General features: G+C 54.4%; 10 protein-coding genes across 10 annotated transcripts; 5 read left to right on the top strand and 5 right to left on the bottom strand.

Moving 5' to 3' along the window:
• Positions 1-201: 201 nt before the first annotated feature.
• J4E86_009223 (uncharacterized protein) lies at positions 202-1,356 on the top strand (the record flags this gene model as incomplete). The annotated part of the gene is made up of 4 exons (XM_051449729.1): positions 202-257; positions 369-744; positions 801-1,119; positions 1,184-1,356. The coding sequence occupies 4 exons, from the start codon at positions 202-204 to the stop codon at positions 1,354-1,356; spliced, it is 924 nt and encodes a 307-aa protein (XP_051299066.1).
• A 649-nt stretch (positions 1,357-2,005) lies between these two features.
• On the bottom strand, positions 2,006-2,461 carry J4E86_009224 (uncharacterized protein; the record flags this gene model as incomplete). Its single annotated transcript, XM_051449730.1, has 1 exon — positions 2,006-2,461. The coding sequence occupies one exon, from the start codon at positions 2,459-2,461 to the stop codon at positions 2,006-2,008; it is 456 nt and encodes a 151-aa protein (XP_051299067.1).
• Positions 2,462-3,419: 958 nt separating this feature from the next.
• Positions 3,420-5,159, top strand: J4E86_009225 (uncharacterized protein; the record flags this gene model as incomplete). The annotated part of the gene is made up of 2 exons (XM_051449731.1): positions 3,420-3,471; positions 3,886-5,159. The coding sequence occupies 2 exons, from the start codon at positions 3,420-3,422 to the stop codon at positions 5,157-5,159; spliced, it is 1,326 nt and encodes a 441-aa protein (XP_051299068.1).
• Positions 5,160-5,925: 766 nt separating this feature from the next.
• Positions 5,926-6,428, bottom strand: J4E86_009226 (uncharacterized protein; the record flags this gene model as incomplete). The annotated part of the gene is made up of 2 exons (XM_051449732.1): positions 5,926-6,046; positions 6,100-6,428. The coding sequence occupies 2 exons, from the start codon at positions 6,426-6,428 to the stop codon at positions 5,926-5,928; spliced, it is 450 nt and encodes a 149-aa protein (XP_051299069.1).
• Positions 6,429-6,780: 352 nt separating this feature from the next.
• Positions 6,781-8,987, top strand: J4E86_009227 (uncharacterized protein; the record flags this gene model as incomplete). The annotated part of the gene is made up of 3 exons (XM_051449733.1): positions 6,781-6,854; positions 6,903-7,581; positions 7,635-8,987. The coding sequence occupies 3 exons, from the start codon at positions 6,781-6,783 to the stop codon at positions 8,985-8,987; spliced, it is 2,106 nt and encodes a 701-aa protein (XP_051299070.1).
• A 567-nt stretch (positions 8,988-9,554) lies between these two features.
• On the top strand, positions 9,555-9,957 carry J4E86_009228 (uncharacterized protein; the record flags this gene model as incomplete). Its single annotated transcript, XM_051449734.1, has 2 exons — positions 9,555-9,585; positions 9,638-9,957. 2 exons carry the CDS (start codon positions 9,555-9,557, stop codon positions 9,955-9,957), a joined length of 351 nt encoding a protein of 116 aa, XP_051299071.1.
• A 612-nt stretch (positions 9,958-10,569) lies between these two features.
• On the bottom strand, positions 10,570-11,875 carry J4E86_009229 (uncharacterized protein; the record flags this gene model as incomplete). Its single annotated transcript, XM_051449735.1, has 3 exons — positions 10,570-11,492; positions 11,546-11,582; positions 11,642-11,875. 3 exons carry the CDS (start codon positions 11,873-11,875, stop codon positions 10,570-10,572), a joined length of 1,194 nt encoding a protein of 397 aa, XP_051299072.1.
• Positions 11,876-13,442: 1,567 nt separating this feature from the next.
• On the bottom strand, positions 13,443-17,563 carry J4E86_009230 (uncharacterized protein; the record flags this gene model as incomplete). Its single annotated transcript, XM_051449736.1, has 3 exons — positions 13,443-14,110; positions 14,157-16,777; positions 17,118-17,563. The coding sequence occupies 3 exons, from the start codon at positions 17,561-17,563 to the stop codon at positions 13,443-13,445; spliced, it is 3,735 nt and encodes a 1,244-aa protein (XP_051299073.1).
• A 488-nt stretch (positions 17,564-18,051) lies between these two features.
• On the top strand, positions 18,052-19,846 carry J4E86_009231 (uncharacterized protein; the record flags this gene model as incomplete). Its single annotated transcript, XM_051449737.1, has 2 exons — positions 18,052-18,201; positions 18,248-19,846. 2 exons carry the CDS (start codon positions 18,052-18,054, stop codon positions 19,844-19,846), a joined length of 1,749 nt encoding a protein of 582 aa, XP_051299074.1.
• A 314-nt stretch (positions 19,847-20,160) lies between these two features.
• CPA1 (Multifunctional pyrimidine synthesis protein CAD) lies at positions 20,161-21,674 on the bottom strand (the record flags this gene model as incomplete). The annotated part of the gene is made up of 2 exons (XM_051449738.1): positions 20,161-21,438; positions 21,489-21,674. The coding sequence occupies 2 exons, from the start codon at positions 21,672-21,674 to the stop codon at positions 20,161-20,163; spliced, it is 1,464 nt and encodes a 487-aa protein (XP_051299075.1).
• Positions 21,675-21,881: the final 207 nt, after the last annotated feature.

Genomic DNA, 21,881 nt, shown 5'->3' on the forward strand with positions numbered 1-21,881 from the left:
CGACGGGCGGTGAACCACTCCCTTGGTATCGAAACAGCCGCGGACAGAGATGGCAAGTACAACTGTGCCGCGGACTATGTCGTTTGAGAAGGCAGGGAGTTGACGATAAGAGGCGATTGCATCTCGCCTGCATTCTGTTGCTTCCCCGAGGGTTGCTCCATAGCCAACGACTTTCTTGCCTTCAATTTTGCCTAAGAAATCATGCCAAAACGCGTGCTGTGTACTTATGGTATTGACATCGACGCGGTGAGTAACACGTTTGCCATCTTCGTTCGGACACTCGCTGATTACCGACACACGCAGGTGAGCGGGTGGCACGTTGGATTCACTTGAAGTGTCTCATGGGCACCAGCTAACAGCACACCAAGGCTAAACACCAAGACTGGAGCCACTGCCAACCCAACCGATGTGTCCCGCGGTGTATTTGGTGCCACTGTAGGCATTGATCGTCTGCTGAGGCTTTGGGACAAATACGATATCAAGACAACATGGTTCATACCAGCACATTCCGCGGAGTCGTTTCCGCATCAGATACGCAAAATCGTCGAAAAAGGACATGAAGTCGGGCTACACGGCTACACACACGAATTTGTCTCCCTTTTGAACGAACAACAGCAACGAGACGTTTTGGAGAAGAGCATACAGGTCTTGACAGACATTTCAGGCAAGAAACCGCGCGGCTGGACTGCACCTGCCTGGAGCACGAGTAGGGAAACGATCAAGCTCCTCGAAGAGTTCGGGATCGTACGATTACCATTGTCTAAAATCAGGCGTAAACGACGAGCTGACATCTACTGTAGGAATACGATCACTCCTTCATGCACCATGACTCTCAGCCCTACTACGTTCCTTCCCCGCACCTCAGCACATATACAGAAACCGACGTATCAAAGCCAGCTTCCCATTGGATGAAGCCCATGTCAACACTGAAGCCATCTGCAGTCGTGGAAATACCTGCAAATTGGCATATCGATGACTGGCCACCTTTCCAGCTCTCACTTACACAGCCAAGCACGCATGGCTTCGTCGATACCGCGGTCATCGAGCGCTTGTGGAAGGAACAGTTTGCGTTTCTGTATCGCGAATGTCCGGACGACGGAAGCTTCATCTTCCCAATCAGTCAGTCATATCCTTGGAAGAGCTGTATGTGAGACAAAGACTGACTTCGTACACCCATCTTTAGGCATCCACCCGCAGGTGAGCGGCAAACCACAAGTCATCTTACTGCACGAGAGGCTCATCGAATGGATCAACGGGCACGAAGGAGTGGAATGGGTCACTATGGAGCAAATCGTTGATGAGTTCAAAAGCGGCAATTTGAGCGGCGCGACCGTAGAGGGTGGGGCGGACGTGTAATGTTACACCGAGATGGAGCCGAGATGTTACTCTCGCACGCGAATGACTAACATCCACTTCTCGGTTGGCACAACCCCTGGCAAATCCTTCGACGTCAAACTGAATGAAGAATGTCGAAACGAGGTTTTACAGTCTAAGGTACATGTGCCGTGGCATTCCGCGCTCTTCTTGCATAGCCGCTATGCACGAGCGCTACGCCTCGTGAACCGTCCTCACGGGCCCGGAGCAAGGCGCATTACACCGAGCGGCGGACGGCGACGATGACGCCCCTCTCTCAAGCGAGGGCCTAGTCAAGACGATGTATTTGACTTTCCGTGCCCCCAGTCCCACAGTCTGCCAACATCTCCAGGGCTCACTTTTGCATGACCAGGTAGTACACCATCGCCATACGTTACTGTTGCTTCTTTGTCGAACTGTGAACTTTCTGTGGAGCTTCGGTGATTACATTGAATCGTGCGCAGAAGAAAGAAGGGTGAATCACCTTCTGACCCACTCTACCATGCATCCCTCTTTCCGGTCTAAGTACTATATCAATTCTCTATCTTTTCTAATCTACCTGTCACACGCAACACCTCATCCCAATGTCCCAGCCAAGCTCCACCATACAACTTCAAATCTACTGCCTTCTTGCTCATCCTCATCCCCGCTCTCAACCAAGTTCACACTCGTACACATCCCACCAAGTAGTCTTCAAGTCCCTCGCCATAATATCCACACTCACTTTTCTCGCCTCGTCTTTATACTTCTCCTCCACCTCATCCGCCTGCTCGAACCTCCACACCATCTCAAAAGATTCTCTCTTTAGCCTCCTATCCGAATACTCTGCATTGACTCGGTTGCAAAGTGCTTGCTCGGCCAGCGGCAGTGTCTTCTGTCGACCGGGTACTTCGACGCTGAGAACGTGGGCTTCTTTGAGTACCTCCATCTTAAGAACTGTGCTGCGATTGGTAGCAGGGTGTGTGACGCGAATGTTGATGTAGAAGAATTCCTCGTTGTTTTCGGGGTAGGCGCATGTCTGGGTTTCGGGGGTTGCGGACACGATGTTGTAGAGGGCGCGAGAGAAGGTTGTGGCTTTTGCGACGACGATGAGGTAAATGGGCGCCATATTTTGCGTACGAATAGGCAGTTGACCAGGATCTTGGCAATATTTACATTTGCTGAAGTGGTGACTCGTGCTGATAAGTACCTGGACAGGAGCGTTTGTGTTTCGACACGTGATGAAACTACACGGTGTTGCTTGCTGTCAGGCCTAGAACCCACACATCGCGTGGTCTTCACAGAAGCTACTGGTTAGACATCGGGTGTACTCATTGCAAATCATGAGATAGTTTTCAGAGCAGATGAATCTGCTGAAACTACCCATCCATCGAACAATCTACAGTGTTGATAATGCTTTTGACTTCACTTTCGACGTCGCTGGGCATAGAGAGCAGCTCTCCTTCTCTCTTGAGATTTTCGTATAAGCTCAACGCCACGAGGACTTTCGTGATTTCGAGCACCTTCCCAACATAGCTCAGTCGGCGGCGCAAGCTTAAGCTTGATCTTCTCTCCCTCTTTCTCAAGACCTGTCGCTTCAACTGAAGAGAGTTTTTCGACTTCTTCTGTCGAGAGGTCCCATGGCAAGTAAACTGGTATCGATTCTTCGAAGGGCTTGCCATTAAATCTTTTGATGTCCAGAGCCTATCGGTGTTGTCGTGAAGGCTTGATGTTTATTCGAGATTCGATTGAGGACATGATGTTTTTATACGCGTTTCGTTGAGGAATGTGAAGACTTGTGTTCGAGACATGTATGAATGAGCTGAGGCAGGGGAGCATTTGTGTCTTTGGTGCTGCGACCCATCTACAGCTGTGAGCCATGAACTGTTAGACGCTAGCACTCGATTGGCCACGTACAGCATGTTGTGACCAACAGTCAACGGACACAGATCGTAGCAATAGCTGCTATGACGGGTAGGCAAGCGGCAGTCGAGCTTCGGGCTTGGGAATGCCGTCAGTCACAGTCTATTGCAAGTGTCAAGCCGCGGGGATGACATGACGCTAGGTCCACTTCCCCCATCGAACCCATGTTCCGCCCCACCAGAGCGCATGCATGCAAGTGCGACCGCGGAACGCGGAGTATGTCGACGCGCCACCCGCCAAACTTCACGCATTTGTTTGCTCACCACGTCCAAAGCTTCTAGCCTTCTTTGAACTTTACCGTGTGCACTGGAAATTGCAGCTCTCGTATCCATATTCGACATAGAATCAATTCCTCCGCCGACTCATAATGGGCACTTTGACCGCAGACTGCCCACGCCTGGATACACACTGTCCGCACAAGCTTGCCACAAGCTGCCGATTGACTTCTACCCCGAACTGCTGCGCTTGTGCCGACGAAAGAGTCCACTCGCGGACGTATCGCGTCTACATTGACGGCGTGGGCTTTGTGAACCGCGGCACAAGGTGGCAAGGCTATTGCTGGTTCTGTAAAGGTACAATATTGCTCGATAGGACCTCGAGTTACCAGATCGTAAACTAACTATAGCCTAGAGTTCTGGAGCAATCGTCTTGCCGCTACCGAACCTCCCCTCGAAATCTCTCAGACACGCGTACCCGAGATACCTGATCAGACCGAGTTCCTAGAGCGATGGTGGGAGTTTCACCAGGGCTATCGCATTGCGAAGCTGCCAGATGGGACTGAACAACGCATGCCTGTCATAGGGGAGCCATTCCGGGAAGTCAGTCCTGGCTTTCTTCCGCGAACATTGGATCAGCTGAGGGCCGGCGTAGAAAATGATGCGAGCAGACCAGAGAATCGACTGAGAAGAAGACGGTTAAGCTCTGAAGAGGAGCGGCCAGAGCAGCCACACCAGAGTCTAGAAGACGCGCTGGATGACCTACTGCAAGAGACGGAGGAGATGGAGGTTTCGCACACAGAGCCCACGGCACCAGCAGAACCACGAACTTCTGTCACACCCCAAATACAGGAAGAGCCGTCAGAGCCCCCGCGGCCAATGACACGACGAGAAGCGCAGCAACAAAATCGGCGAGAGCGATTCGCACGCGTATTCGGCTCCCGGGAGGAATTAGAACAGGACGACTACGAGTCGCCGCTGACACAAATGTACACACGAGCATACGCCCGCCAGCGCCAGGCAGACCAACGAAGAGCAGATGGGACTGAAATCGCACCTCCACTCGATGGCCTATCCCCACAAGATCGTCGAGAAATCGAGGAACAGCTGCTATGGGGTGTGATGCGAGAGTCGCAGTCATTTGCAGAGACTCTAGAGCCAGAAAGCCAAGTTTGGAGTTATGCACCCCGGCGCCCAAATCTTGAGAACAACGACGTATCCCGCCCAGACCTGGATCTGGAGACAATATTAGCAATGCCCGGCGGTGGGGATGCAGCAACCAGACCCGCAACTGTAGCGTCGGCGCTCGAAATACTATCCAATGTGCGCGCCTCGGCTCTCCTTGAGCCCGGTATGCGCAGTACACGTCTTCAGCACAGGTTCGCTGAAGCGCGTGCATTTTTACGCGTCGACCCTCCGCAGCCAGAACTACCGCTCGTATCGCTTGACAGCCAGCCTGATCGGCCAGAGCCAAAGACAGACGCGGAAATGACAAAGGTACTCGCGTGCCAGGTGTGCTATCAGCAGCTTGCTGATGTAGCTGTATTGCCCTGTGGGCACATGGTTATGTGCCAGTGGTGCGCTGATGTCGTTGTTCCGGTGAAGCATGGTCATATACCCGTGCGGCCGACAAAGTGCCCCATGTGCAGAAAACAGGTGAAGCAGAGGTTCAAGATACATACTGGATGAGGTGGCTGGATTGACGTCACGATGTAATGAAAGTAATGATCTACGATGTATATATAATTGGATATAGGTATGATCTAGACAACGAACCAACTCCGGTCTGCTAGGACTGGTGACAATCTAGTGCAATGATACCTATCCACGAGCCTGCTATCTTATCACTGCTTTGCTCTCTAACCTGTCTTCATCGTTGGTCCAGCTGGCATGTTCTCTCTCTTTGTGCCATAGAATGCGTAAAGCCCGGAGCTTTGTGCGGGGAAGATGCGGACCGATCGTATGTAGGTGTTTCTGTATATCAACGTCGCGTCCCTGATCAGCCTGTGGAACATTGTCATCCACACTCGTGGAGACTAGTTCTGCTCGTGTGAGTTGGAGGATACACGTCGTTCTCTCGGTCTTTTGCGTTGTTTATACATCGTGTCACTTCAGCGAAGTGTACTCGTGGTGATGTTCAACTCATGGGTGTGGTGAGGATGTGGAGACGGCATTGATGCCACACCAGCTGGTGAAAATGCTCAAGGTCCGAGAAGTCGACCACAATGAGTCGGCAGTTTCATGAGCGATAAGAGTTGCCTGATCTTCATCGAAACATTTCTGTCACGATATGGTCGACAATGAGATGCCCATGCAGATGCCCTTCCCTCTAATCAGAGCAGCAGGAGAAGACACAAGGACGTGGCTTCGGTTGTTGATGCGCGGGGCGAAAGTATGCGTGGATGCGTTGAGATGCGATGCTAGTAAATCCGGGGCATGTGTTCGCGACAAGGACTCAGAGTCCACCATAGATGGCGAACGAGGACAATATGAGTACCAAGGTGTTGATGACAGCCCAGACAAAGGGTATCCAGGTGGACATTTCGAAGTAGCCCGCCTGATATACGCCTCCAAGTCTGATAGTAGTGAGTATGCGATCCATATGGCTCTTTCCAGAGGCATCACTCACAGTCCGCCAACAATTGCACCCGCAACAAGTGCTTCAACACCTCCCACAATGCTGAACACAGGTAGGGCTATCCATATCAACTTCCAATTACGCCATTGCACTATGCATGCCCATAGCGCAGTGATGAAGTGGATGCCGCCGACCAGCAGCAGTGTCCAGTATACGGTGAAGCGGAAGATGTCATCGGGACGGTATAGGTAGAAGGACTGTGTCGCGCCGGCGGGAAGAGGCCAATAGAGGGAGGGGAAGGGCGGCGTGGTGTAGCCGAGCGGAACCGCCGAGTCGACGCGTTGAATAAAGCTGGGGAATATACGGTTAACTACGTTCATGGCCAAGATGTGGGGAACGTGTTGAGGCGAACGTGAATGTTGGGCCATGCACAGGGGGAAGACTGTGGTGAGCACAAGGGTCCAGTTGGGCTTACCTCATCTATGCGGCATGGCTATGGGGCGCTTCGTGTACTGCTACGCGTAGGACGAGGACCGCGAGATCATACGATATCAGAAGCCGATGTTTTGGAGTTGATGCTTGTGACGTCGATCTCCGAGTGAATGTCAACGGCTAAAGCCCGAGCTTAGCGCAACCTCGGCTGACGCGAGCGGTAATCAACACCAGCCATTGCATCTCCAACACCTCCATGCGCATCTTCTGGTAGCCTGTCGCGGGCTTCTCGAGGTCATCATGGTCGTCGATCGCCTCTTATCTACGCTGCTGCGCTCGCTCCAGACATACACAGATCAGCAAGACACGCCGCGGTACGCATCGCGACTCCCTATTCGCAATGCGCATGCTAATGACCACAGGCTACTGGGAACCGCGTCTTCACTCCTCACCACACTCGGCAACCCCCACAATCTCAGCCTCCTTACTTCGCATCTTCTTACCGCGCCCGCGCTATGGGACCGTCCCGATGGCGTTCGGACGCCTCTCCGCATGCTCTCCGTCTTTCACTCGGCCGTCACCACCGTCATCAACCATCACAACGACGTTCGGCACAACAAAGCAGCTAAGCTTGCGCCAGGACAGACGCCAATAGGAGGAGGCCTTTCGCTAGACGAATGGATACGCGCCATAGTCGCCGGAGCCGACGACCGGAGCCGCCGATGGAAGCACTTGGTCGTCCTCGCCGGTCTGCTGATCGGTATCGGCAGCCTCGAAGAGCAAGGCATGGACTTGTACTGGGCGTCAGCTATGCGAAAGAGAGTCGAGGCTGCATTGGTGCGCGCGACAAATCTCGCCTTGGTGGAAGTCAGGGAGCGTTCCGAGGCAGACGGATTGGGAGGCCAGACCATAACACTGACGCTCAACCATGCCTTCGGATGCATCGGAGACGTGGAAAGGACACAGCTTGATTACGATCTGCTGCTTCCAGTCCTCATTGGAACGGCATACTACTCGAACGAAGGCTTCCAGTCTGCCTACTTCCTTGGGAGCCTGGATCTCGACGTACGAACAATGCAATCAGGGAAGCTGGACTGGAGTGTAGGTCTTTTCGGAACCTGATACATGCGTGTACGTATACTGACTATGCATAGCCACACTCTAGCTCTTACAGACAAGTCGAAAGTATCATGAATAGGCCCTTAGTATCATCTATGGGTCCTCTATCACGGCTAATCGCGCATGCTGTCGAGAACGTCAAGAACCCATGGATCATCCAAACAATGATGGACGATCTCGCAAGCTTTTCTCGCGCTCTTACTACACAATGGCGACAGACCAAGTTTTCAGACATCGAGCCGTCCGAGGAGGCAGCAAACCTGGAAGACGACGCGCTTCACAGGACAACTCCGCAGTTGTGGAACCTACTCAAGGCGGCTCTCTTTGCTACTACTATCATTCTGCGAGGCGTATTCACACGAACACTAGCCGACAGAGCGCTCGCTGCAGACGCCATCGCTCCCATGTTAGCATCACAAGCCCTACAAACCCTGCGGCACCTATACTTCATCACATCTCGACTCGGCCCAGCGTCCTTTTCCCAGCATACATTTGTCTATCTTACAGCGATAGACATTCTCTCCGCCTACCCCAACCACGCCGACAAGCTTCTTAAAACTATTGCGCCTCAGCACCTTGGCCAAATACCAAGCCACCCACTTGATCGCATACTGGACCTCTACTTTCTCAATACAGCAGAACACTTCACTCTGATATTGTCGCCAGCCACGAACGAGGACTTGCTTGTCGCTTCGGCGGTACCTTACCTTGCGGCTGGCGAGAACCGTCACATGCTGCCAGTGTTCGAAGCTGCCCATAGTGTCATGCTTGCTGTGCTATCTGCTCCACAATCTGCTGAGATCACAGCAAAACACCTGCCGTTCTACATCGACGCTCTGTTCAGTGTTTTCCCTCACAACCTGTCTCCGCGCCAGTTCCGTCTAGCTTTCAAGACCCTGATGCGTGTCACGGCTCCTCCTTCCACCTTGTCGGCAACGCATCCCGATCTCCCGGCCACACTCCTAGAGCTCGTATACCATCGCGCTCTCAACGCTCCTTCGCAGCCACTACCACCCGATTCGGTCGCTTTGGCTCTACAAGGCTCAGACGCACCACCCCCTGCCCTCTCGGAACAGGCAGTGCTCGCTTTGACCCTCGTAGATGCCCTGCCTTTCCTTCCTATATACCTGCTGGAGGAGTGGCTGCCTCTATGTGCCGAACTACTCAACCAAATCCATGACGATGAAATGCGGGAGAATGTCAAAGCGCGATACTGGGAAGTGTTGGTCAGCGGCGAGATGGATGCAGAGCGTAGTGGTGTTGCTGTGAATTGGTGGACGACAAGGGGAGGTAGAGAGCGAGTCCTCTACGGAAGAGAAGAACAGGTGGACATGATGAGTGGTGCGCTACCTGTTGAAGAGCGACACGTGCGGGAGAGTAAGCTGTAGGAATATGATACCCCCAGTCAAAATGATTAATGTTAAGCCTTCGATAGCCTCTGGAAGTATGCATCAAATGTACGAATAACACATTGATGCAGTAGCTTCGACAATATCACAGGTCAGAATTGTATGCAAACGCCCGTCCGGGTCAGTGCTCTTCTGCACGGCAACAAACAAACGGCTGATACCGCACCCCAAATTGAACCCATCTCACCCTCTTCCAGGTCAAAAACAAACAGCATTTCGACTCTCCAACCAAGAGATATGCAGGCCCGTACGATCGACCGCTACATACCTGATCGCGACAACGCGTACCAACGCAGGTCCGACGCACCACGCTCTTCTTCAACTCTTATCAACCCACCCTTTCAAAGCGCTCCATCACCCCCAAGCTCCCACTATACACGCCGAAATTCAAGCCAACACACCCCATACGACGACACACCCACCAAGCTCGACAAGTCATTACCCAAGAACTTCCCCCAACCTCTAACCTGTTTCTTCTGGCACCAAAACGGACGATGCAACAAACGAGATATCGATTGCGCGTATGCACACTACGACACTGGGTTCATGGCCGGTGCGCCTGTTACTCCACTTGACTGTGCGTTTCCCTTCACTGACCTCCTAGCAATAACCTGCTGACCCGCTCCCAGCATCCAAGCCGCTCGCGGGTAGAAACCTGTCCAACTATAACAAGACCCTCGATACTCCACCCCTCGTACCAGATATTCGTGACCGCGAGTTCGCCGTTATGAACCGCGAGATGGAGGTGGAAGAGCAGCAGCGTGCGTTGACGCGGCGCGAAGGTGTGGTGGAGGGTAGAGAGTGTGCTGTGGAGAGGAGGGAGAGGGAGGTAGAAGAGAGGGAAAGGTTGCTTGAGCGGAGGGAGGCGAAGTTGGTGAGGAAGAGGAAGGATGGTAGGGTTTTGGAGAAGAGAGGTAAGAGGATGGAGGAGGGGCTGGGAAGACGCTGAGGAGTTTTATGTGTGTTGTTGTTTAGGGGTGAAGTTGTAATAGGAGTTGTAGAAAGTGCGTCTTTCAGGCTTCGAGGTCAGAATTGGTGGTACAGAAGATGGGGTATTTCGTACGATGTCGATGGGTACATTACTTGTGGAATGATATGTCATCCGTCCTTGTATTACTTATGTGTTACAAAGCAATTCATAATTTTCTATTTGATAGCCCCAGTATCACTCTTATGCCGATACAAATACTCTTATTCGCTCTGCGATCGTCCTTTGGATCATGCCCCCGTTTGTTGTGTTTGTCCGGTACTTCGGTTCCTACTATTCTGTTCTTGCGATCCCCTTTCCCTTTCCCTCTGCTTTCCACCCGCGAAGAACGACGCGTGTTGATGGAGGAACGCCAGTTGACACTGAACTGCGTCGATCGCACAGCAGGTGATAGATCCCGTCAGAGGCTATTGCGCAGCTCCAATTTGCCAGGGCAGGCGCTGATATCATGTTCCTGATCCCAATAGCATGGCAGTATTCCCATGCCAGTCCTGTCGTCATGGGTTCGTACAATGATAGCTTTGTGGCGCATTGAGTTAGCCGTCTTCTCGCCACTCCTTGTTGTAACCCCTCTCAGAAGTAGATGAAAGTTTCGATGCTCTCCGTCCGTCCATCAGACCTCTTCGTATCCTGTAGCACAATACCCCCCTCTTCGTCAACCATATGCGCATTTCCCGGCTCACGAATATACCCATCTCTATCCACCCTCGAAGCCATGGTCCCTCTTGACCCCGACGTCCCTGAACTGGCCGACTTCCACCACGTACCACCACCACCCTTCTGGATGCTGGCATGCGTTGTGCCTTGGCTAGATCCGCTGTACATACTCGTTGCCACCTTGAAGTAATGCGACAGGAAGACTTTGAGGGCAGGCGCACTCGCGCAGATGGCGCCGAGTTGAATTTCCAGCACGCAGAGCAGCCATGCGGGCCAAGACTCCCAGGTCGAGTCGTATAGGGGGCTGTTGAAGGTGCGCCACACGAAGTAGGAGCGTACGCCTGCGACGATGCAGACGAGGTAACCGAGAGCGAAGATGGCGCCCAGGGCAATCTTTTGGCGACGCGGGATGTGTAGGTTCCAATATAGGATTGTGGGAAGGAACGCGGCGATGGCATCTTGTACAGCGCTTATTATACTCGCTGATAGGAGGTCTGCTGCTTCATCGATCCAGCAATGGTATGCGTATCCTGTGAGCTGCTTGGTGATATCGAATTGGTACCAGAAAGCGGTAAACGGTGTGCAGGCTGTGAAGAGGACGATGACGAATGCGATGGAGAAGATGGCGATGGCAACGATGTTTAGCCATGTTGCGATGCGGAAACTCTTCGTTATGGAGCGTGAGTCGAGACGGCGGTAGAAGAGCAGGATGGATATCTTGATCATCCCTCCCGCCACAATGTACAAAGCGTAGAGGGCGAAGGTTACTTGGCGCTCTGGGACGTATTTGTCGGGATGGACGTCCCAGATGTGTCGATTGAAATTGTAGCGTTCGGTCGCTAATGTGGTCATTAGTATGGTATGGTAAGGTTTTGCGTGAGTGGTAACGTACCAAGACATGCGGTGACTGTCAGTCCAATTGTTGGGATCTGTGATCAATGTGTTAGTCTTCGCACATACAGTTTCAGTCACTGTGGGAGGCTCATACCATTGCAGCCAACATGATCCAGTCATCGACACCCGAGTTCCTTTGTATAACGGCTCTTGCCCATAGTCTTGCTCCCACTACAGCAAGCATGATCGACCCCAGAGTACATGATGTAATGAGAACGGCTTTAGAGCGCGTAACGGGATCTTCGTAATTCGGGAGCGGCCAGGCTGCAAAGACTGATACGGGAGGAAGGAGACCACTCGATCCTTTTCCATTAGGGCTGTATGCCATGTTGGACGTATGGAGGAAGAAAGCCGCGACTAGAGCGTGATTGAGAAAACAAAGTGGAATCGTAGTCCGAAATTAGATGTCAGCACCGGATATTCCGGATGTTTCGCATACAGTGTGGCCACGCCATATACTGGAAAACGAAGGGAACTCGAGTATCAGGATGAAGGGTCCGAGGAAAAAGTAAATAGAGGTAGTTGAAGAACGTTTCTCAGACATCCCACGCCTGTTACGGAAACTCTATTAGCTCAACCGCGGCGAAACCTTGCTGTTCTCCACGTCAGCCAGACCCTCCATCGATCTTGCCATGCCACGCCATTCCCCCATACAAAGTTTAGCTATCCCATCGCAAAACCGTCAACAGTAGCAGTGGCGGCGGCGGAGCAAACTAAGGCAGAGTCAGGTACCAAACAGTAGGTCGCTGCATCCTGGGGAGACCGCGGCCGTCCGTTAACGGTGCGGATCCGGAGCATGGCCTAACTCAATAGGACCCTCAAACCAACTTGTTTAGGAAACTGGTATCCGATAGTCACGTCTTCCCGTACAATTGAGTTTATCCAGAGTTTGCGGACTGTTCGGAGAAGCGACGCTCGGCCGGATCGCGTGGCGCAAATCTGCAACCGGCGGCACCGGTATTGGAACTGTTGACTCCCCAACCTGGGAGATGAGAGGGTCGCACGGTGGCTGCGTCTTCTGTGGGGAACTGAACCGTGGAGACGTGCACGATGGATAGACAAGAACGGGATGTACGAAGTAGCGCTAGACGCAGCTTCCAAGTATCGCACCAGCACACGTGGTATCAAGGGACGTGCTTCTTCTCGGCCTGCTTACCGTTCAGGGAGGGAGCTGTCAAAGTTAAACCGCAACATTGTAAGTCGTCACCGACGTGGACGAACTTTAACTGCTCTCGTGTTCGCAGTTCTCGGCACCCGAGGACTGGAGAGACGAAGAAATCCATGATGATCTGGATGATCCATGATCGAATAGATCGTGCAGCGCATCGCCTAGACCGCGCTAATGCAAGCACCGGCGATCACCGCTGCAGGTCACCAAACTTTAACAACGGTTCAAGGCACGCGTAGATCGCCAGTCTAACGACTGTTCGTCGCGTCAATGGACCCTTTTGGATATAGCATGGGTGGCGAATGCCGAGGGACCATCTGGTTCTGGAAGTCTTCGAGCCAATGTTTATCTGATTGAGAAACGGGTTTTATAACAACAGTTTGCCAGTAGGAAACACTGACAGGATGAATGTAAAGAAATCCTTGTGCAAAGACGAACGGAGGTTACAAATCCACTCCTGACCTTGATACGACAGTGCGAAACACAAACGAAACAATGCGGCTGAACGCCGTGGTATGACAGATGTACGCCATACAAGCCCACCCGGGCCCCAACGCACCAAACGCCAAGCTAATCACAAAGGGAAAAAGTTGACGCCATCGCCATGCAAGTCTTGCGTATGTTTACAGTTCGAGCTTCGCGACTCATGGGCGTGCTGCAAGCCGTGGAGTGCTTTCTCTCGTACGACCCTCTCCGAGGGCGCTTATATTGTCCGGCGTTTCCGTGCCTACGTTTGTCGTTCTTTTGCACTTTTTGTACGCGACTTGGAGCGCTCCCGAGTCACGGCGTCTTTCAACGCCTTCAATCGTTCCTCGGTCACACGAATCGCTTCGTCCATCTCCCGCGCCTGCATGTCATGCGGTGCTAGAGGCTTCTGCGTGGCGTCCTCCGGTTGAATGTGTGCCCCCCGGACGGAGCTATGTACTCTGTCTAAAGCAACTCTTTCTTCGAGCCAGTTCCAGAGATCTGACTCTTCGTGACGCCAAATCTCCTCGTACGCAACCTGACGTTGAGCCGTCGACCATTGGTTTGGACCAGTCGCCGTTGATGCACCTCGGAACAGCCAGGTGTACATCAGAAGCGCTCCGAGGATTACGATGATGACTTGCGGAGTGAAAATAGATTCCAGGATATCAGCAAACGGCCCAAGGAGACTGCGCAAAGGCTCCAGTAGCCCCCAATTGCTCTGCTTTGCCTGGCTAGTGAGGACGGGAGCGGTGGCAGGCATGGGCGCTTCATCCAGAAGATTGCCCTTGGATCGCCTCTTGCCCTTTCCGCCCTTTCCGGGTACGCGAGCCGGACCGGCTTTTGCCGCGGTCACGGCAGTGCGGAGAGCGGCTGTAAGGGAGGTGGCGTACGACATTTGACCGTCATTCGCGCCTTTCTCGATAGGACCTGGAGATGTCAGTATGTTTTCTGCGTCAGAGCAGATACTACTTACCCTTCAACCAACTCTTTCCACTCCACTCCACCGTGAACGTCATGATGAGTCGCGTACTGTTTCCTGGGCCCCACATCAGACAATACCTTGTCTTTGTGAGGAATATGCTGCCGTTGGGTACATCCGGAGTTGCTGTGCTGCAAAGCACGCTTATCGCCTTGTCTAAATCGTACTGCTCCAGATTCATGGCGATGTTACACTTTGTCTGGCGCGGTCCAACGGGTGCGTTGAGCGGCTTGATATAAGAATAGTTGAATGTCTTCATGTCTTCGCCCAGGCCCTTCTTGTCGTCTTCCATTTGCAAGTCCAGGGACTTTTGGTCCTCCACGAGCCATTTGCGCATAAACACACCAGACGCTGGACCGAACATCAAGCTATAGACCTTGCCAAGGGGCGCAGGGATTGTCGTGTCGATGAGCAGTTTGTCGTAATGCTGGTCGCTGTCACCACACTCGGTGGGTCCATGAGCTGTTGAGCCAGGGAAGTCTTGTCCACCAGCGGCAGTGCCATTCGTGGCTACTTTCGCAGCCTCAGCCGTCTCACCACCTCCGCCAAAGGCTTGCGATACCGCGCCGCTCACTTTTCGGGTTGTCTCACCTGCCACAGAGCCAACTTCGCTACCAGCGATACTACCTTCGCCAGGTTCGGTGAGACTGCCAGTGCCTTCGTCGTCATCCGCGTCTTCGTCGTAAACCTCATCATCCGAATCCTGGATAGAGCCGTCTTCGCTGCCGATGGATTCCGCCTTCTCAGTCTTGTCACCGGTGCCACCGGAACCGTCTAGCGTTACACCATTGAGGGATGATTTCAGATTGGGGTGCGAGATTTTCCAGATTCCGATGATTAAGTCGTACGTAGAATCTCGTGACAGGAATGACGCGAACACGTTGCGAGCGTGAAGTGTCTGTATGACGATGGCGTTTGGAAAGAGGACAGCTGTGGACTTTTTCTCGACAGACACGACTTCATCAAAGCTGATGACCAAGTTTGTGACCCACCCAAGGATGTTACTGGAAAAGCAAAGGTGCCCTTCGGAAACATACAAACGTCCATGGAGCAGAATCTCTTTCTGGAGGGCTGCACTATAGTCCTCGATCAGATAGTCGTCCTCGGGCACGCTTTTGAAAAGTGCGTGGAAATCCTTGTTTCGCCTAGGAGGTGCAACTGCAAACCCTGTTCCGTTCAGACGGTGGCTGTTCAATGCTGCGCTCGGCGCCAATGTACTTGTACTTGCACTGATGACGCCACCCAGAGTATTACCGGTAGTGGCGGAGCTGCCCCTATGCCGTCTCCGTCTGCCACCGCTTATACGACTGCGTATACTGCCTTGACGTTGAATCGACGCTGGTGAGTCGGTTATCTCAGGTTGCCGTGGGGGAGACTGCGCGCCCGTCCCTGATTGACCAGAGACAGCGGTCAATGATCTTGGGCGTTCACTAGCTATTGATGGAGGCTTCTCTCCTGCGTACGCGGCTGAAACGGCCTGAGCAGCAGCTCGGTCCTCGACCTGGGCCGATGCTTCATCAGCCTTCATGGTGACGCTAGTTGCAGAAGACATTGGGCTGACGTCGTTGCTCTCGGCGATTCCAAGTTGGGCTAAGCTCAAGTTGCCAGATCCCAGTGTTTCAATGGCAGGTCTTCGCTTCTCGGCGCCTTCACTCGCGTTGGTGTCTGCGTTGTCGGGACCGATAACCTCTTCACCACCGTCTGGAGTATCGTCGTCTTCCTTTTGCTGTTGCTGGTTGGGCTTGTTTTTGATGTTTGTGTTGTTTGCAATGGTGTCACCCAAGTTGTTGGCAGCGTTCTGCGCGGCAGAGAAGATGGAAGCGAAGAATCCACCAGGCCCGCCAGGAGATGATGGAAGTACAGCAGTTCCTCCAGGGGTCTTTGCTTCCTCGAGGTGAGGAGTCAGAGGTGGTATTGACGAGTGTGATAGCTTGCTCGGAGGATTTGTGGCTGATCGCGCGCGTCGGTGCGATATCATGTTCCCCGAAGGGGAGACGACTACGTTGGGATTCGAGTTGGTCTTGTCGTGCTTCACAGTGTTCTTGGAACTGGTGGATTCAGTCGGAGAGGAAGGCTTCGGATCGGTTGGGGTGGGTGGTGTTATGAAGGTGGTGGGTGCATCAGATAGATTGGGGGGCGTCGCGGGGAGCGAGGTAACGATGCGCTTCGGGGCGACGGATCTCAGTGAAGGCGTAGATTTTGTTTCCTGCCCTGTGTGTATCTGTGGTGGTGAGGCCTGGATCGGATCATCCAACACCCTCGTCTCGCGCTTCTTTCCTCCAAACAAGGCTCCTAGTCCACCTCCGCTCGTACTCGGTCGTGCGACGTCAGGGCTAGCACCTGGCTTAGGATTCGGGGACGTAGACCTTTTGTTGGGTGTGAAAGCTTCCTTGAGCTTGCCGACAGGAGACACGCCCCGCTTGTTCGCAGCGACGTTGGTGGAGTTGGCGTTCCGGGCAGCGGGCTCTTGGGTAGAGGCTTGTGAGTCTACGAGAGTGACATTGGTAGAAGTGTTCGAGTCAATCGTTTCGGAAGCGATCAGGGGCGATGACAGCGTCAAGAGGCCAGCATGCGACTGGTGTGGTGAAATGCCAGGACGTTTGAGTGGTGGTGGGCTGCAGCGGGTTAGTCGGAAGTGCAGGCCGAGTGGGTACGTATGCGGCAAAGAAATACGAAAGAGGGGCGTAATGAAGAGAAGCGACAAATGGAACAGCGACAGCCAAGGAGTGTACGAGATACGAGGCGATGATGTGGGAGGTGTGATGTGCTAGTGGGGAAGCTGAGGCCAGAACGTATGCCTGTTCGCAGTGGAGTCCATGCGAGCGGCGCCAATGCCACGAGGCAAACCTTGCACGCCGAACTTGAATGGACGCGCAGCAAATGCAAATAATAGAAATAACAGTGCACCTGAGACAGGGAGAAGAGTGGAGAGCAAAAGGAACGGCTGCGACTTACGCTTCCGGGTCGGAGTCTTCGGTGAGCAGGCTGCTGGCGACGCTCTTGGCCAGGCCCAGCGAGTCGTCGCTCTGGTATGGCTGGCCCATGCTCGGCCGTCTAATTGTAGGAACGGGCGGGACGTCGTCATTGGCGTCGACTTGCGACACGTCGTCCTGGCTGACGGAGCCTCTGCCCTTGGAGCGGCCCTTGAAGAGCGTCGACATGCGCCGGCGGCGGGACGAGGACGCGTCGCTGCGGGCGTCGTCGGAGTTCTGGCGGCTCCTGAAGCGGTCCATGGCGCCGTCGCTCGACTTGCGCAGCAGGTCGTCGTTGCCGTCGCTGCTCGCAATGGAGACGGTCGACGAGTCCGGGCCCTTTGAGTGCGCGCGGGGTGCAGCCAGCGAGTTGTCCTTGTCCTTCTGGCCGAACATGGAGCCAATGCTCCTGCGCCGCTCGGAGGCCATTGTGGAGTGGAGGGTGTACTATAGAGCGCAGCGCACTATGAGGGAGTCGAGCGTCTCGTTATTGTCTCAGACGCGCATATCGATGTTGCGACGCTGGCGAGGGCGTGTTTGCTAGGTCGGTTGGGCGGTCGATTACGTAGGGAGCGGCTATGGTTCGCGATGCGCTTGGGACGGCACTGGACAGGCTACGGCAGGGTGGCAGCTGCAATGGCAATCATGGTGGGCAGCAGCTTGCAGGGCGTGTTCGGAGGGGAGAAGAAGCAAGCTGGCCAGGCATCCGAGCTGAAACCAGGCGGGCGAGCTCTCGTGTTCTGGTTCCAACGTCTCCAGTAGCTGCGGGTCTTTAGCCCGGTGATCTACTCCGCAGTGACATGGGGGGCCGCCTTCGCATCCCTGTCGACGTGACCGCGACCCTCCACGCACATGTGATGCTGCCTTTATGCACAGCGACTCTATGAACATGTCCACCCCCTGCCTCTGCCACCACCATGGAGTCTGCACATCTCATCCATGCCCACGACCACGCCCGCACCGCCGCGACCGCCACCAGCACCAACAGCGTCGCAACCGCGGGGCAGGAGCATGACCTCGCCGCGACCGCCTTCCGCCAGGCCACCCAAGATACCCACGATGCTGAGGTATGTAGTCTAACACGGGCTAGCCCACCCGTCTAAAGCGTTGCAGGCCCTCCGCATCCTCAGTCTCCTCGAAGACCACCACCGCAAGCTCGCCGGCCTGATCAAAGAGGCGCCGCGCAAGGACAAGAAGAAGACGGACGCTGCCAAACAGCCTTCAGACTTGTCCGCCGCCTCTACCTCGCCAAACACGTCGTCGTCGCGAGCCTCTGCAGCCAACACATCTTCTCCGACACCCCCGACGTCCCGCCGCAGACTGCCCCAGTCCTCGATAGCCACCAACCTCGCCGAGAAGCGCGGCATCCCCAGCGCGAAGAGAACCACCAGTGGCGCGTCAGCAAACATACCCAGCGCCACAGCCGGCTGGACCGAGCAGCCTTCCACGCCTGTGCGCGATCTACTGGCGCAGCAGTCGCGCAAAGCAGAGTCGAGTGCCACCAGAGACTCAGCGAAGCAGCTGCAAGGCGCCTCTCCACAACCTGCGTCTCCGCCTGCAGAGGACAACTTCAGTCGCTTCTACTCGGCTTTTGGGGGCGTCATATCCGCCATCAGCGCTCCTCTAGCCTTCACCTCCCTTCCCCTCAACCCCTCCGCTCCTACGCCTGTGTCGGAGACGCCTAGGGAAGAGAAATCCTCCAAGACCAAGTCCCGAACGCACTCTCCGGAAGCGTCCAGAACCGTCAAATCCTCAGTACCAGATCTCGCTGCCTTGATCAGCAAGCCGGCACTCCGCGCCCTGAGAGAGGATGGCGCACCCGGGCCCAACGAAAGCTTCTACCTGGTGCCAACATCGAGCGGAGCAGTCACCTACGCCAGCATCCTTCGCGATCCGAATGCGCCAAATGCACCAAACACACAGCTGAATGCCATCGATGAAGGATCGGGCTCGCTGAGAGGCAGTTCACACGAAGAGTTTGTCGACGCGAGAGAGAACGTAGGCCCGCCGTCACCCACCAAAGCACGCCGCCCCCCTTCTCGCGGCAACTCCAGCACATCCGTAACGCCCCAGCGCTCCATACCAGCCGGCCGAGGCTCAGGCCTCAAGACCATGGAGGAGCTAGCCCTGGAAAACGACACGCTGAAATCAGTCATCGACAAACAAGCCAAGCGCATCCAGATGTGGGAACTCAACTCCCAGAACTCCTTCAACGCCCTCGCACAGTCCTTCCGTGCTCGAGGACCCGGACGTGGCTCCAGCGATCCCAATGCACTCGCCCACGCCCTCGCTTCTCAGGGCATCAACACCCTTCCTGCTCTCCCTTCCCCTCCCATACCAGGCCACCCCCAACAACAACCTAGTTCCCCCGGCCAGCCTCCGACATCCGCCCCCGACGCCGACGCTGCGAAACGCATTGCCGAACTCGAAGCCAGGGTCGCCTCACAAGACGCAAAGTACAATGATTTGTTGAGTGCCAATGAGAAGCTGGCCAAGCAAAACGAAAGGGACAAGCAGGTGTTGAGCAGATATAGAGAACAATGGGAGAAACTAAAGGCGGGCGCGAGGAAGAAGGAGCTGGAAAGACGGGAGAGGAAGGTTCCGGAGGGCAAAATCGAAGAGTCGATGAAAGAAAGTGTGGCTACTGAGACACAAGGGGAGGGAGAAGCGGAAGAGGAGTTGGAGGAGGAGCCTGGGTTTGGAAAGGCTTGAAATCGCGCTCTTGATGTGGTCAAGATGAGAAAGTACATATCAATATACCCCAAGCTAGTACAGCTAGCCGAGATAGAATACAGACACAGACACAGACATCACTTTCATAGACCAATCGCGTTCGCACAGTGTACATTTCCATGAAAATTGCATTACTATAGAAATACCTAAGGCCTGGTCAAGATCCGCCTTTCGACCCGACATATCTTCCTTGTCAATTTATCCCTTTGTTCCCATAACGCCGCTATAGCCATTCCCCCAAGATCCCTAAAACGCAACCAACACATTGCCATCAGACATGGAACCGACCCAGTCTAAGCAGCGGAAGCAACGGGCTTCTGCATAATAGGCTGGTAGGAAGGAGCGACGGGCCCGCCCACCGTAATGTCCTGGTTTTCCATACCCGCTGCGTGACCCTCAAAGTCTGGCGCATCAGGGTGGCAACCAACGCGCTCCTTGCTCAGCAAGTCTACAAGAAGAGCGCTGGGCTTGTTGCTCTTGTCAGAGAACTGGTTGTTCTTGTACTGTGCCACGTTCTCCATGTACTTGTCGAAGAGGTAGGCAGAGTCAAGAGGGCCGCCCTTGGCTTCGGGGTGGAACTGGGCACTGAAGATGGGACGCGAGTTGTGGATCAGACCCTCGTTGGACTGGTCGTTGAGGTTGGTGAAGTACTCCCTCCATTCGCTGGACAGGGTGGTTGGGTCGACCGCGTATCCGTGGTTCTGCGAAGTGATGTGGCACTTGCCGGTGGTGAGGTCGAGAGCCGGGATGTTGTGAGCACGGTTACCGTACTTGAGCTTGATGGTCTTTGCACCGGCAGCAAGGGCGATGAGCTGGTGACCCATGCAGATGCCCATGACGGGGATCTGGGAGGTCTCGAACAGTTTGCGCAGGTTGTGGACGGTGGTGGTGCAGTGAGTTGGGTCACCAGGGCCGTTGGAGATGAAGACACCGTCGAAGTGGTGGGCGACCTTGTGGATGGGGTAGTCGAAGGGGAAGCAGGTAACGCTAGCACCGCGAGAGACGAGACTGCGGAGGATGTTCTCCTTGACACCACAGTCGATCAGAGCTACGTGCATGTCGCCCAGGGAAGAGCTGACGTGGAAGGGAGCCTTAGTCGATACACGACGCACGAGGTTGATAGCCTCAGGGTCGATGTATGCCTCATCCTCATCAGCATCGTACTCCTCACCGATCGAGATGCGAGCAAGAGAAGAACCCTGCTCACGGAGGTATGTTACAACCTCACGAGTGTCAACGCCGGAGATGGCGGGGACACCCTCTCGAGCACACCATTGTGCGAGTGACTCTACAGCAGTCCAGTGGCTGTGCTTTAGAGCATAGTCTTGGACGACAATGCCAGAGGCTTGGATGTGTGGTGATTCGAAGTATCGGAGCAAGCCGTGCTCGTCGCGGGCGTTGGAGGGGACGCCGTAGTTGCCGATCAGCGGTTGTGTGAAGACGAGGATCTGGCCACGGTAGGAGGGGTCGGTCATGGACTCGGGGTAGCCGACGAGAGAGGTCGTGAAGACGGCTTCACCGGAAATGTTCGTCTTGGCTCCGAAAGACTTGCCTTCGAAGATGGGGCCGTTCTAGTCAGCTGTTAGCGATGTGCCGAGATCTGCAGTATGACTCAACGCACCTTGATGGTGAAGGTCGCGGGCTCGTTGGAGACAGCTGTAGCCCTGCGCATGCTGGGAGTAGGAATGGCACGTTGTGTGTTTCCTTCCACAGTAGCGAGGCAGCGTGCCTGTACACGGTTCTGTGTCATTCGTCCCAGGAACCCTGCGGACCGCATGGTGGAAGGCTTGATCATTTGCGACAACATGATGAGCGGAGATGTGAGGAGATGTAGTGATTCGTTTGGTGGCAGCTTGGGTAGGCGTTCAGTTTACTGAGGCCTTCCACAGGTGGTCTGCGGATAGAGTCAGTCTGACGCTCACGACGCGTCTAGCTACGGGCGACATCGTACCTGACAGGTAATCCTAAGGTGTTCAATTAGCCACAGTCATGATAGAAGAATCGAAGAAAAAAA

Source organism: Alternaria arbusti, assembly GCF_024043155.1.
Source record: "Alternaria arbusti strain BMP 1465 chromosome Unknown scaffold_16, whole genome shotgun sequence".
Classification (NCBI taxonomy): domain Eukaryota; kingdom Fungi; phylum Ascomycota; class Dothideomycetes; order Pleosporales; family Pleosporaceae; genus Alternaria; species Alternaria arbusti.